The 13799-nt window shown below is 39.4% G+C and overlaps 1 protein-coding gene across 1 annotated transcript; it reads right to left on the bottom strand.

Moving 5' to 3' along the window:
• Positions 1 to 4696: 4696 nt before the first annotated feature.
• LOC119791351 (terminal nucleotidyltransferase 4A-like) lies at positions 4697 to 13709 on the bottom strand. Its single transcript, XM_038297422.1, has 12 exons — positions 12800 to 13709; positions 12564 to 12687; positions 10179 to 10225; positions 9562 to 9682; positions 9341 to 9448; positions 9126 to 9254; positions 8103 to 8316; positions 7541 to 7664; positions 7348 to 7451; positions 6399 to 6574; positions 5371 to 5496; positions 4697 to 5267 (listed from the first exon to the last, which is right to left on the bottom strand). Exons 1-12 carry the CDS (start codon positions 13447 to 13449, stop codon positions 4839 to 4841), a joined length of 2352 nt encoding a protein of 783 aa, XP_038153350.1. The 5' UTR covers positions 13450 to 13709; the 3' UTR covers positions 4697 to 4838.
• Positions 13710 to 13799: the final 90 nt, after the last annotated feature.

Below are 13799 nucleotides of genomic sequence, written 5' to 3'. Positions count from 1 at the left end.
CCCCGCTATTTTCCTTAAGAAGAACAGCTAAACATATTTTGTAACAACCTTATAATTGTTAGGGTAGAGCATAATCATCTCAATGGGCAGCATATAGAGTCACTCCAAAAAGTCCCTTCAAGAAGCTAAGAAATGTAATGTGCATGCAGACGTATTCACTGACACCTTTTATCATGTAAACATAGCAGCAGATCCATTTATTTTACTGCTGTCTTAGTGTGTACTGCATTTTACAACAATATTAAATTAGATTAACAGCCAATCATATCTTATTGGTGAGTGCTTAAGTGGGCTTTTTGTTGTTGTGCAGTACAAATCATATTTAACTATCAACACTAAAAAACTAAAAGCTGCAAAGAGTCCAAAACTATAGATTGGCACTTGCGTGAACCTTTGTCTTTATTGCCTCTGGGATGTGGAGGATAGGATTTCTGAGTTCTTTTCAGTCTGAGGGGTTTTAACACTTTTGTGATGTATTGATTGGGGAGTAAAAGTTACAAACAGCTAACATTTTGTTCTCCTGAAGTTAGGTCAGGAGGGAGTTAGGGAGTGAACATTTTTCTCTTTTTTCCCCCATAGAGATGTTTGGGAATTTGGTACAATGATGCCGTTTCTACTGCAGTGATTTTGTTTTCCTTCTGTAAGGAATACAACTGTTAAGTGACTACAAATATCTGCAGCAGGCTACTTCTCCACCATCCACCCCCTGAAGGGACTGGACATCATTGATTTGAGTGGGGACATGCATTTAGATGGAGATGGAAATGGTTCAACTTTGCCTGCATGGGTAAACAAGATTCACAGTGGGGACTAAATTTCTCTGAGGTGCATCCTCTCTGCTGGGTGTGGTCATTTTTCTCTGCAGATATCCAATATTATTAGGTTTCAGTGCTGTCCTGAGCTCATCTAATCAGGATAATATATCCATCAGGACATAGAGCTGGCTTTTAACAATATTATGAGCTGTAGCTGTACCAAAATATTACCACTATGTAATTATCAGGGATGACATTAAAAGAAAGTGAATTTATGCTCTAGTTTCCTGGTGGCATAGTCAGCAAATCTAAATCCAAAGAGTGCAACGGACAAAAAAAAAAAAAAAATGAAAATATGCAGACACCAGCCCACCAGTCTTTTTACTGGGTGTTCTTGTTCAGAATAACTCCCTTTGTCATGTTTCCTAGATCCAAGAGTGGATTTGATGCTATTGTGGCAGGCTATGCTCCAACAGTGCCCCCCTCAGTAAGTATGAGGGATTACAAGCTCAGGCTCCATGACAATGCAGAATAAGAAAATAGGCAAATCAAAGCAGAAATAAGAGAGAATATCTTTTAGGATATTTCATCTAATTCTATTGCGTCTTCTTCAAAAAAAAAAAAAAAAAAAAAAAGTCAATATAAGGAATCAAAATTTAAAGATTCACCATTTTCATAGGAATTCCCCATAAGCCCCCCCAATTTTTTTTGTATATTTGATTGGCAGAAGATGTGTCTCTGAATTTGAAAATAAGACAGTAAAACTCATGCTGCCTTAAAAGAGGAAATATTTATTCTGTTTTGTCAAAAGAAAAATGTTAGCTCAATAAAACGTAAGTTACTTGACAATAGGATATTTTACAGATAAAAAGCTGGATGTCCTGTTTTGTTTTTTTGATCATAGAAACAGCACAAGATTAAAAAGAACAGATGCAGAAGCTGGACAAACAAACATTTCTTTTTCCCCGCAATAAAACTTTAGTTGGCATTTTAAGGCTACACAGTAGCAACTACAAAGGTTCCAAAAACTATCCCTGCTTATTATTTATGTGCTTTATTTCTTTTTCACTTGAACATATCTAGACAAAATTATTTTTTATATATAAGAATATTTAGAGCATTGAATTCTATATATTTAACTAAAAACACTGATTGGTAAATGAGAATCTGCCTGCCACTTAGCAATAAAAAATTAAGCAAAAACATACAAGTGGAGCCTCAAACCTCCATCGTCAGGTTACCTTTATTCAATTAAATCAATTTATATAGCCCCAATTCACAAAAAGTCATCTCAAGGCACTTTAATGAGAAAACTTTCAGATTTGCTAGGAAAACCAGTTGATTGCATCCAGCCACTGACTCGAACAACATGCACTATCTGCACGTGACAACCACCTTCGGTCGCATTTTGATGTTGACTCTTCAACAATCCTTCAAACCAAACAAGTATGTAGCGACAGTTGAGAGGAAAAAGCTCCCTTTAAACATGAAGGAACCTCCAGCAGAACCAGGCTCAGTGTGAGCGGCAATCTGCTGAGGCCAACTGGGGCTCAAGGAGACAGAATCAAACATACTGTCAACCAACCAGGTAACGGTCAACCAGCACCACAGGCAGCCCAGTCCAGGAAAGATGAGCTCCGAGCCAGTTCTGCTAGTCACAGTAAAAGAAACAGGACTACAGTTGTAACTGGCCAAGCTCTCTAGGAATAGAGATTCCAATGACAACAGCAGTTGATATTTTAATCCAGGATGGAGTCACAACCAAACACGAAAGAACCAGAAAAAGCTACTATGTTGAGAAAAAGCATGAGAGAGCAAAGTTATGAGTGAATAATTCAGCAGAGTGGGAGAATAGAGAAAAAACGGCCCTTATGTTATCCAGCATCCCAGAATACAGAACACAGATCAGGATAAGCTAGCTATTTTGGAATGAGATATAAGAAAGGTAGAGCCCCAACAGCGCCAAGGAGAAACATGTCTGGATTGAAATTCTCTCCCACCAGACTAGACTGTTAAGAATTCAAGATCTATACGTCTGCATAAAAGGAGATTTGATTTTTATAAATGTTAATGAGTCCTGAGCAAAAGGCATTACAAAAATCATAAACTTACACATCACATGCTATTCGTGTCATAAATTTTTTGTATTTAAATTTTTAATTTCTATGTGATGCATATTTTTAACAAATGAATACATTTTATGGAAAAGACATTTAGCACCTTCTTTTTTTTCTGTAAAATAGTTTACCTTGTGTGTAATTGGTAGCATTACACACAAAGTAAACTCTTAGATAATTAGGCCATTGGAATAGTCACTTAGGAAAAAAGATGACTCAAATATATGTTTCTTTTTAAACATTTATTAAAAAAATAGAAAAACTTGCATAAAAAAAAGATACATTGAAATGCAAATTTACACATTACAGCCAATCTTCCTACTCTGATGTGGGAATTCGGTATGATGTCGCATCTTAGATAATGTATTAAAAGGCAGCTCTGAGAAAAAAAAAAAAAAAAAAAAAAAAAAAAAAAGAAAACAACCAAAGAAATAATGAAAAGAAAATCCATTTGGGGTTTGCTCCATAGGACCAGGGTTTAACTTTTGAAACAAACCCTCAGGTTTTTGTTGTGGCTTGACCAAAACATCTTAGATTACACTGGCCTTGTAAAATTAATGTAACTATGAGAAGAGAATTTTAAGACCTTTTTCTGACTGCTCTAGAAAAATAAGAAAAAAAAAATGTCATACAGACATTTTAGACTGCAGGAGCTGGCACCTAAAGGTGTAATAAATAAAAGCAATGTAACCCTGGCAGTGCTTACAAAATGTATAAAGAAAGCTCTGGCTACACAGTTAAAAAAAAAACAAACAAAACAAAAAAAACAGATCTGGTCAGTTAAGAAGGCAGTTAACCTCCTGCTTCAACAGAATCAGAGCATCTATAAGGCAGAAAACAAGCACATTGCTGGTATAAAATAGCACCAACTATTTCTGAAGTTACACAAGATGTAAACATGGCTGAAGATGGTTTTAGCTCTGATAAATATAACGGGCTATATAGTAATATGTTTCAAAGAAAAATTGGTTGTGGAAAAACTTTTTGGATAGGCAGTTGGCAAAATTCAAGTGTTCGTGCAGAAAATTCAAGTGGGAAAATGTTTCAGTCAAGGGTTTATGGCACGTTCTACCGTATCGCCCCCTGCTGGAAGGCCTCTCACACACACACACACATTCACACACACATTTCACTAGGCCCTTAACCCCTCTATTGCACACATCAATACAGGCTTAAAAAGACCAAAACAAAGAATCAAATAAAATGTGAAATAAATTAAATAAAATCCAGTAAATATTGCACATGTTGGAAAAAAAAAGAAAGAAATAAAATAAGGTGCTACAGTCTGCAGCATAGAGAAGAACAATTAAACCAATGTGGAAAAAAACAAAACATGTTAAAAATCCTGGTGAGTCTAAAATGAGAAAATAAATTTATGACACAGACACACAAAAGTGTACATTCAAACCAGTCCTCACAGTGTTAGCACTTAAGACAATGTCAGTTTTGTGCCGTCACATTAGTAACATTGTCAGCATTGCGCTGCATAGGTAGAAGAAAAAGTGTAGTGCTTTGCTCAAGTCCAGAGTAAAATTTGTAGATATGCAGAACGCTTAAGAGCTCTGAAAAGGAATTGGAACAAAAGAGGGAGAAACATTCAGAAGAGCGAAACCTAATGATGAAAAAGGCTCATTAAGAATTAAAAGTTCAAGAAGCGTCAGGCTTGATGAACCACAATACTATGGCACACGATGTTTAGGCTCCATGGACATTATATACTTACTATAGCTCTAATTTGGAGAGGAGACTGCTGAGGGCAGCCCCAGTCTGGTAATCACCAATTCATCAACTGAGTTTATGCTGGTGAAAGGGACATTGTTTCAGACTGATAGAACAATATGAGCATGGTGAGGTTTTATTATTATTTTTTACATGGTCCTAGTAAGCCATGGGAAAAGCCTTCCATCATTGTATGTTCGCTTTAAATACCTCTTCGCAACAGAACATGTGCTACCGCTGACGTCTTTCATTGGCTCTGGTTCAAAGTGGGACTAATGTCTTTCTTCCTGCGTCGCCAAGCCTTACGGTTGTACTGCTGCTGCTGGTTTTTGAAACATGACACCATGTGCGTCTGGTAAACCAACCGGTGCTGCAGACCCAAGTTGCCTTGAGAGGGATTATGGCACTGGAAGCTACCAACTTGGTTGTGCTTGGAGCCAAACTTGTGGGGCTCCAGTGAGCCTTGGGAATAAGATCTCTGGGCGTACGGGTGGCGCAGCAGCCCTCCAACCTGAGAGTGGTGGAGATGTGTAAGGAGAGGGCTGGCAGGCTTAGAATGCCGGGGGAATTGTGGAGCTTGTGCTGTGTGACGGTGCACAATGTTAATAGAAGGAGGGTTCTCGTGGTAGAACTGGCTATCGGACGGCAGGATGGTAAAGTTTTCTGGAAGAGAGATCTGAATGTAGGGGGACAAAAAAAATAAAAGGTTAAATAAGATTTCAACCAGGGCTGTTATCAGGTCTAAATAAGTGCCAAAGGTATTTTGTTTGTGAACTGACCTGATGTGGAGCGTGGATAAAGCTTGCTGGATGTGTGGCCCCTGGGTCTGCAGCCATCTGGATTAAAGCCAAGTTTAGCGGGTGGAGCTGGATAAAACCATTGCTACTTTTTGGAGAGTCAGACTCCTGATGAGACAAAGAAGACGCTTGAAGTTTAGAAATCGGTAGAGGAGTGCCATTCAGTTAGAATTTCATCATTGACCTCATGTACAGGGTGAAATATTCAGTGTTTATTTTAATTTTGATGATTTTGGCTTGCAGCCAATGGAGAAAAAATGTATACAAGTTTTAGGACCCACAAAAGGAGCATTTTAAATATTAACATGTTCTTGCAATGTTATGACAAGAACAACAATCTACAGCTATTGCAGACAAATATGTCCCAGACATGGCCTACAATTCTGTGTCAAAACATTAAAGAAGTCAGCCATTTTTTAAGCTGGAATGATTCTCCAAGTCAACACTCCTTTTTTAAAAAGAAATTGTTCAATTGTGAAACCAATCTCATATTCTGGAGAAAGAGTCAAGAGGTCGAAACCCAACTTGCTATGAGGAATAGAGGGAGGTGTTCAGTCTAACCACAGGATATGAACCTCAGCTCAGTTTGAGCTTCAAAGAAAAGGCTTTCAGTACAGAAATGGGGTTTTAATTTTCTATTACAAAATATTGTAGTAGAATTTTGAGCAAAGATTATTTTTATTCACATTTGGAATAACATAATTTAATGTGGAAAAGTCTAACACTAAGCACTTTCCGGATGCACTGTATTCTTTTAGGCCCACATTTCTGTACGCTGGTTAAGATTCTCAGTCATTCAGGTCATAGTCAATCCTAAAAAGTTAAAACAAACTGTGGTTTGTTTTAACTTTTTTAGCCGACATTTCAGCGTTGTCATCAGAATGAACTTGTATCAACTTCAGTCTTTAAGTTTCACTTACAGAACAAAATTGACTTAGTGGCTAAATAATGATTAACCATCACACATAAGTCATCAACAAAATTTTTTTAGAAAAATGATGTATTCTTACAATGTCGCTTCCAGAGGAAGATGAAGAAAGTGAGCAAGCTGAGGAAGATGAGGAATGATGTTGCGGGCTTGGAGGAAACACTGGAGAAGGAGAGTCTGAGCTCAGGGGAGACGGGGAATCCCTTTGATCCTCAATCAGCATCATTCTAGAAAGCTCCTGCTCACAGGTCTCCACATCTAAAACCCAAACACAATCCTTCAGATAAGAGTTTTGACTTCACTTTTCCAGCATTAAGGCTGACTAATAGTCACACTTTCTGGTGCAGCACAGGTCTGTGAGGAAGACTGCGTGAGCCTGATAGAGCGCTGAAGGCATTTAGACTTAAAGGTATAGTGGAGGATGATCTTTTTTTCGGGCCTATCATTAAAATAAGTAGTCCCCTAATTGTCAATCATTCTGGTGATATGTTTACGTAAGGCTGTCCTACGTGCTCGTCTCCATTTTCACTTACCGGTGGCGAGTGACATAGTGGAAAAATTGCAGATCTTTCGGAAAGTAAGCTTTATGAGCAATGCAAACAGCAACTTTTAAACAGAGCGTGCACGAGGAGAAGTGGGCTCGTGCACGCGTTTAATAGACGTTCCCTCTCGGGAGCGGGTACAGGGTTGTGCATGTGAAGAGGGCGGGTCCTTTCAAAGATTCGCGAAAATCCTCCACTACAACTTTAATCCTAACGCTGGTTTGTCTGAAAATAAAGGGGGCAGGTCACAGCATAACTAGCAGGAAGCATAGCCTGTTTAAATGTACATTAGTTATTAACTTTATTCCGTTTCTTGTAATGTTTTGAAACTCAGTAAAACCATGAGGACGACACAAACATCTCGTCTCTTCGTTTAGGATATAAAACTGTAAAGCTTAGGACTGATGTTTAAAATCAGTCCTAAGCTTTATTGGTAGAAAATTTGAAGATCCAGAGCATTTATGCATTTACAAGGCAGAACAGACTTACCATTGTTTTCCAGCTTGGCACTCTGTTTGGCACCCCACGTCTTGATTATCCATTCCCTGTAGGCCAACACCTCTGGGCTGACTTTAACGATCCGTCCTAAAGTGCTGAAATGACCAAATGAACAGAGGAGCTGGATTATTTCCACTGTAATCCACTTTGGTGTTCTGTTAGTGCACAAAAAAGTATAACCAACCTGTCATACTCTCTGTTTGGATATGCACAAAGAGGAGATAAACCATGGCTTAAAACAAGATATGCAAAATCAAAGACCTGCTTGACTTGCAGGACTCCATATGAACTCCTTCCAACATCGTTTCCTGTTGGGATCAGAACATAGAGATCAGTGGGATCAGACATATTTAAATGGAGTTAAACCAAATCTTATGTAATCTCTAACAGCAGCTACCAACTAAAGGAATGCCAATAACTCCAATTAAAATGATTTTAATCATAGCTGAAAAGGTCAATCCACTGATAACCAGCAAATGTTTACTTCTCCCCAACACACATGAATGAGCATGTACTCACAAGAGAGACAAATATTAGGACGGACAATTAATTTTCATGTTGAATCGAAGCAATTACGGCCTGATAGTAACTGGATTAGCTTGAGACTTATTACCGGACCTGATGGTCATTATTGTTGCAGATATTTTCATATTCAATTTGGTTGCACTGACACTTTAAATAAAAGTATTCATTATCCCCAATAACACAATGCTCCATTTAATTATACTTTACGATCAAAGTCAGACCTGGCTGTACAGGATCCTCTATGCAGAGCATGGAGGGCCGGTTTCCATGACCCATGGCTTTCAGCATCTCTTCTTTGGACAGGTAAGCTCCTCCATTTCTCACCCGGATTCCCGTTTTCATGTAGTTAAAATCGCGACCATAAAGCTCAAAGAACTCTATCAGCAGAATGCCCAGGTTTATGTTGGAGCGCCGTGTGTCAATCCTAGGGTGTAACTAGTGAGCAGGACACAAACAATTACTGAACGTTAAAACCAGAATATATATATTTTCTCCCCAGACAGCTTAAATATCTGCACCATCTTTAAAAAATAAAGAAATTGTTAAACAACAAAAATTTACTTCTATCCATAAACTGCATTTATTTCAATATCTTAATTATTCCAACACTCTGCAATAAAAGAGCTCTATAATACAATCCAAATAAATATGGCCATCCAATAGGAAGGATCTAAATGCAAGAAGAAACTAAAATACATTGATCTTTAAAAAAAAAAACAAAAAAAAAAAACCCAGAAACCTTTAGATTCATTTTTTTTTTTATGAAATGGTGCGTTGCATTTGATCATTTTACTGCTCCAACTTAATAGAATTAAAAACAGGAAACATTGGAGTTTAGAAAAACTGCATACATTCAATGGCAGACCAGGTTCAGGTAAAGGTAGATCTAGTTGTGTGGTAGTTTTCAAAGATAAAAGTTTTTCCTTTAACCTTTTTTTTTTATCCCTTGCATGATGTTTTACCACTGGTGTGCATGTTTGCAGCATTCTGAAAAAAAAAAAAAAAAAAAAGTAATCGTTGACACATTTACAGGCTGAGTGGCCTGAAAGGTCCCTTGCGGTAATATTTTAACAAATGTCAGCGAAGTTAAACCCTTATGAGTAAATGCAGGCTGATTTAGTAGAAACAGCATTTAAATAAATGCTATCACTCTTTGGCCACATTAATAGATAAATTGTTCCAGCTTTAAGTTTTAACCCTTTTTTATATATTGACCGAGTTCTGCCTGAATACTGAATGCGCACCTGCAAGAAGCTGATAGCCATTAGTATAAGGCTATATGAGCTGATGCCTCCAGTAAAGACTTCGTTTAGATCTCTCTGCAACAGAAACTGCTTCAGGACGAAGATCAATGGTGGAAGAACAGTGTATCTCTAACGAAACAAAAGGAGAGAAAAAAGCATGTTACCAAACCATCATATATTGCCCCGTCAGAAAACATGACCTACATGAAACTGACCTTAAGGTAGCTTTTAATGAACTGGGCAGCTTTCACAGCAGTCTCCACATTGAAGCTGATGTCAACTTTCACTTTGGTCTCATGATCGGTGAGTTTAATGATTGGAACCTAAGATTTGAAGCATAGAAATTTTATAAAAAGGGGTTAAGCATCTGAACCTTCAACATGTTATAGAATAAGTTTTTAAAGTAAAAACAAACAAACATCTTTAAATGACTCACAGTAGCTTTGTCGAGGACTTTGATTGGATAGCTGCCAGCCACATTGTGTTTCTTCAGGGCTTGCTCCAGATCCTGCAATGGGGGATGATCCCACTTCCCAAACACAACTAGATCGATGTCACTGAAGGGACAAAAAAAAAACACATGTAGGCATAATCAACCTGCTTAATGTTTGTGTCTATACCTGAGGTAAATATTTTTGCACAGGGATTGTTGCCAATAAATTTTGCATCTAGTAATTTTATCCTCCACTCTGCTAAAAGTAAACATTTATCCAACTAATCCAACCGAGGGCAAGTTAATGCAAGGGAAAAGGAATTATTGCTCCCTACCCTATATGGATAATATACTCAGTGCTGTATAAAACTAATCTAAATGATATACAGTTTTCTATACTTCAAAGAATGAGGAATTGTGTCAAAAATTAATTTAGCCTTTACTATAGGTTTAGTTTAATAAAAGAAAAGCAGGATGTAGAATAAGTAAACTAGCAGAACTTCAGTGGCTTATTTAGTCATTGGAAATTACAAATGTATCTAACAGATGCATTGTGATAACAAAAAAAAAAAGTGCATTGATAGATGTGCAGCCAAATTAACCAAAAAATAAAAAAATACCTTGTAGGGAGATATAGTCCTGTGCTGAAGCTGCCAAAGATTTCCACCTGGAGAAAGATTAAACCATTCAAACATTACTTACATCAAATACATGTAAACATTTTTAGACCAAACCACCAGAGACAGATGTTTTTCTGCAAGGGTTTCAGGTGTAAAACCAATCATACATTAAGGCTTCGAAGAAGGACTGGGAATACAGATGAAAGTAGTAAATGTATGTTTTTTGACAGAAGCTCTCCATACTGATTACTTAAAAATTAGGTGTGAAGTCTCCCTTTTTCTTTTGCGATCAAACAAAAATAGGATTCTTCTATCAAACCAACTACATGTAGACCCACACATCAGACGGCCGAATTTGTATAAGCAACAAGATTTGCGCATTTAGCAGCCATGCTTTGAGATCTTCTGAAATGCATATATATAGTTCTCTATTTGTCACATTGATAACATTTGTTCTTTGGGATTGATGAGACTTGATTACAAAAAATATCAGCCATGGATCCCTTTATAAAAAAAAAAGACAAAAAAAGAATGTGCATCAGTAGATTTCTAGAATTAACCTATATAGGCATTTCAATTTCCCAGGAAACCACTTAAATGAGTCATTTGAGAATTAGCATTTAGCTTTTCCATAGTAATGACAAAGCATGGTTTGTCTGGTGTAAAGATATCCTAAATTAACTCCTGGTATAGGGGTCTTACATTAATGTAATAGTGGCACGGTAATAGTACAGAAATGTTGTAAAAACAACATGCAGGGAATGGTGTAATAATGGGAGCACAATCATTTATGATTGAAACAGCGAAGGTACCTGTAGGTTTTTAACTTAAGGTATAAAGGATGATCTTTTAATTCCGGGTATATCATCTAAATAAGTGCTCCTCAAAATAGTCAATCATTCTAGTGACACGTTTACGCAAAGCCTTCCTACGTGCTTGTCCCGTTAGCTACCTTTTTCTGCACATGCGCACTTTCAGGCGTATATCTGTGTTTAGCTATGGTTTCATACAGTCATTGAAGCTCAGCTTTCTCACCGTGGTTCTTTGAGACTGGCCGAGGGTCGTAAGAGAAAAAGTGTCTAAGTGTATGAGAAGAAAAGAAAGGCCTCAGAAGAGGCAGATATATCCCAGAATGCTTTGCGCGGAGAGGTTTCCTCTCAAAGTATTATGGGATTTGCTGTCAGCTTAGGTTGTCGCTACAATACAGCAGCGACTAATAAAGATGGCGCAGGCACCATGCAGTGGAGGAGGAGTTACTTGGGCGACAGGGAGCAAAAAGGAGTGATCATCCGTCTGAACGATCAGTTAACTGAGCTCACTGTTCCAAGGCCAATTTATGCTTTGACGCATAACCTCTGCAACCGTCAAATCTGTCTCTGTGCGTGACCACGCCCCCCCGGGCCGAGGGTGTGCAAACGTCGTCGCACACCTAAAAAAAAAAAATCCAGACTACAAGTCGGATGGTTGCAAACCCACGCACACATCAAGCGAAAGTGCGCAGACAAAAAGCAGCTGTGATTGGTCCTTGGTATGCCTTTCCAGCTGTCTGTGCGGCCGTCCTTCTCGATTCTGTGCCAGGGCGCGCCATTTTTAAAAACTAAGAAACAACTACACCGAAAGGTTAATCAGTCTTTCTGCCAACTCCATTAACAGAACCTGTTCCTCTTCAATGTCTAGCAACTATAGATCCATCTCTGTGACATCTTGTAGATCTGCCATTGTTGTTTTGGACGATAAACACTCCCGCCGGCACTGCCAAAGTTCTCGCGAGTTCTCGAATAGGCTTCCCCTTGCGCTTTGGAGGGAAACTGCTGTGCCTCCCTAGAAATTCCCGACCGACGGTGCAGAAGCATACCAGCAAAACTGGTTCGCAAACAGACCCAAGCGACAATGTGTGTGGTTGCAGAAGTATAATCTGCCCTTAAGTCCACTATATGGCCCCCGCTCTATAAAGTGATTGAGGGATTTAGGGCATGCACGAGAAGAAATGGGCTTGTGCATGCTCTTCCACACGTTTAATAGGCACTAAGAGGGTTGTGCATTTTTTTTTTTTAAGTGGAGAGGATGGGTCTTTTTTTTTTTTTTTTACAGTTGAAATCCTCCACAGTATCTTTAAGAATTTGTTCAGAGGAATATTAGAGCCAAAACAGAAAAACCAAGGCAGTTAAATAGGTACAACCAAAAGGTTTGCAAAGGAATAGCAAAAGAAAATGAAGTTTCTTTTGTGAAGGCGTCCTCCTCAGCAGTCTGCCATCCACTAACCTTTAACTTCAGAGGATTCCAACCTAAAGCTAATCTCATAAAATGGTTACCCTACATGACGGGTCACAGATTTTGTTATAAGAGGGGTTGTCATATAATTTATTATTTTTCTGTCCCACTCACCCGAGCAGTGGGCCACAAATCCTTGATGACACTTTCAATTCTGTTCACAACATCCCTTCTGATGGCCTCCTCTTCAGGTCTGGGTGACATGAAGCTGAAGAAGTCCATTATTTCCTCATGCAGACTGAAAGAAAACATTTTAAAAAATACAAGAAATGTTCCAACTCTAAATGAGACAGCGTTCTCTCAATTAATCAAAAATAAATACTTGTTATTAAAACAGTATGCCTTCTCACCCATTAACGCCCGGGCTGTATCGCCTGGTTTTCCACAGGCTGTAGGAAGAGTCCAGGCCATTGAAGCAGTAGGAGAGGAGCGGGTTGAAGCCGTGGAAAGTGTTGGCCCTGTTCAGCTGCCTCCTGCGGCCGGAGTGATGGGGCTGATAGTGCTGCTGCTGCTGGTTCTTCATCCCGGTGGGGGTGTGGCCGCCGGGCGGCTGCTTGCTGCGACAGTGCTGCTGAACATGAAGAGGCTGTCGGAGGTTGTTCTCCTTCACCTTCTGCTCACCGTTGTGTAAAAACTGCTCGGCCTCGTCTGCGGCGTTCAAATTGTCAATTTGAAGCAAAGAGCCGTGGGGAGAGGAGCTGTCGGCCTCCGAGTCCAGAGAGGAAGAGGACGGCGACAACGAGCCCTTCCTCCGGACACTTCCCCTCTCTCCGCCGTCGTCTGCCCGCGGCAGCTTCCCAAACGCAGTCCCAGGTGTTGGAGCTACATGCCTGTAGCTCTTGCCGTAAGAGTCCAAGTTGGTGTTTTGTACCGCAAAGTTGCGCTGGTGGTGAGGCTGGAGGCCAGCATTAGCGTGTGAGGTCTCCCAAAGCTGCATCCACATGGAATAATTGGCCAGTCCCTTCTGCTCCGGCTGGATCCAAGCCGTTCCGTTATCCATTGGACTCTAGTTCAGCTAAAAGCTCCCCCAGCAGAAACGATTTAAAGAAAAATGTAAGCAACTTTGCAGTTTGACTCCCTACCAGACGAAAAATCAGGCGGTACCGATTTAGAGGATGTTTCTGAACGGCTTCATGTCTGGAGACCGGTTGGGTTTGTTAAGCGGTTCGGCCAAACTCTCCTCTCCCCTTAAAAGGCAGCCAATATGGCGCTACCAGCACCACGGTTCATCAACCGCTCATCTGTGAGGGATTTAAATCTTTGAACACACCCCCTCAGCGCCTCGTCAATTTACTAAGACCGGAAGTTAGGTTCAATATGGTAGTTCAACTTTATAGCATCCAACTACTA

The sequence above is a fragment of the Cyprinodon tularosa genome, unplaced genomic scaffold (assembly GCF_016077235.1).
Source record: "Cyprinodon tularosa strain WSP-4 unplaced genomic scaffold, ASM1607723v1 ctg387, whole genome shotgun sequence".
Taxonomy (NCBI): Eukaryota; Metazoa; Chordata; class Actinopteri; order Cyprinodontiformes; family Cyprinodontidae; genus Cyprinodon; species Cyprinodon tularosa.
The sequence above is the reverse complement of the archived record's forward strand: the minus strand, read 5'-3'. Positions and strand labels throughout refer to the sequence as shown.

Excerpts from the sequence above, each read along its gene's own strand:
- LOC119791351 (XM_038297422.1), bottom strand. The coding sequence starts at position 13,449 with ATGGATAACGGAACGGCTTGGATCCAGCCGGAGCAGAAGGGACTGGCC. Across the intron at positions 9,683-10,178 it reads GGACTATATCTCCCTACAAG|TGACATCGATCTAGTTGTGT; the intron begins GTATTTTTTTAT and ends TTGTCCCTTCAG. Across the intron at positions 7,665-8,102 it reads AGAGGATCCTGTACAGCCAG|GAAACGATGTTGGAAGGAGT; the intron begins GTCTGACTTTGA and ends TGATCCCAACAG.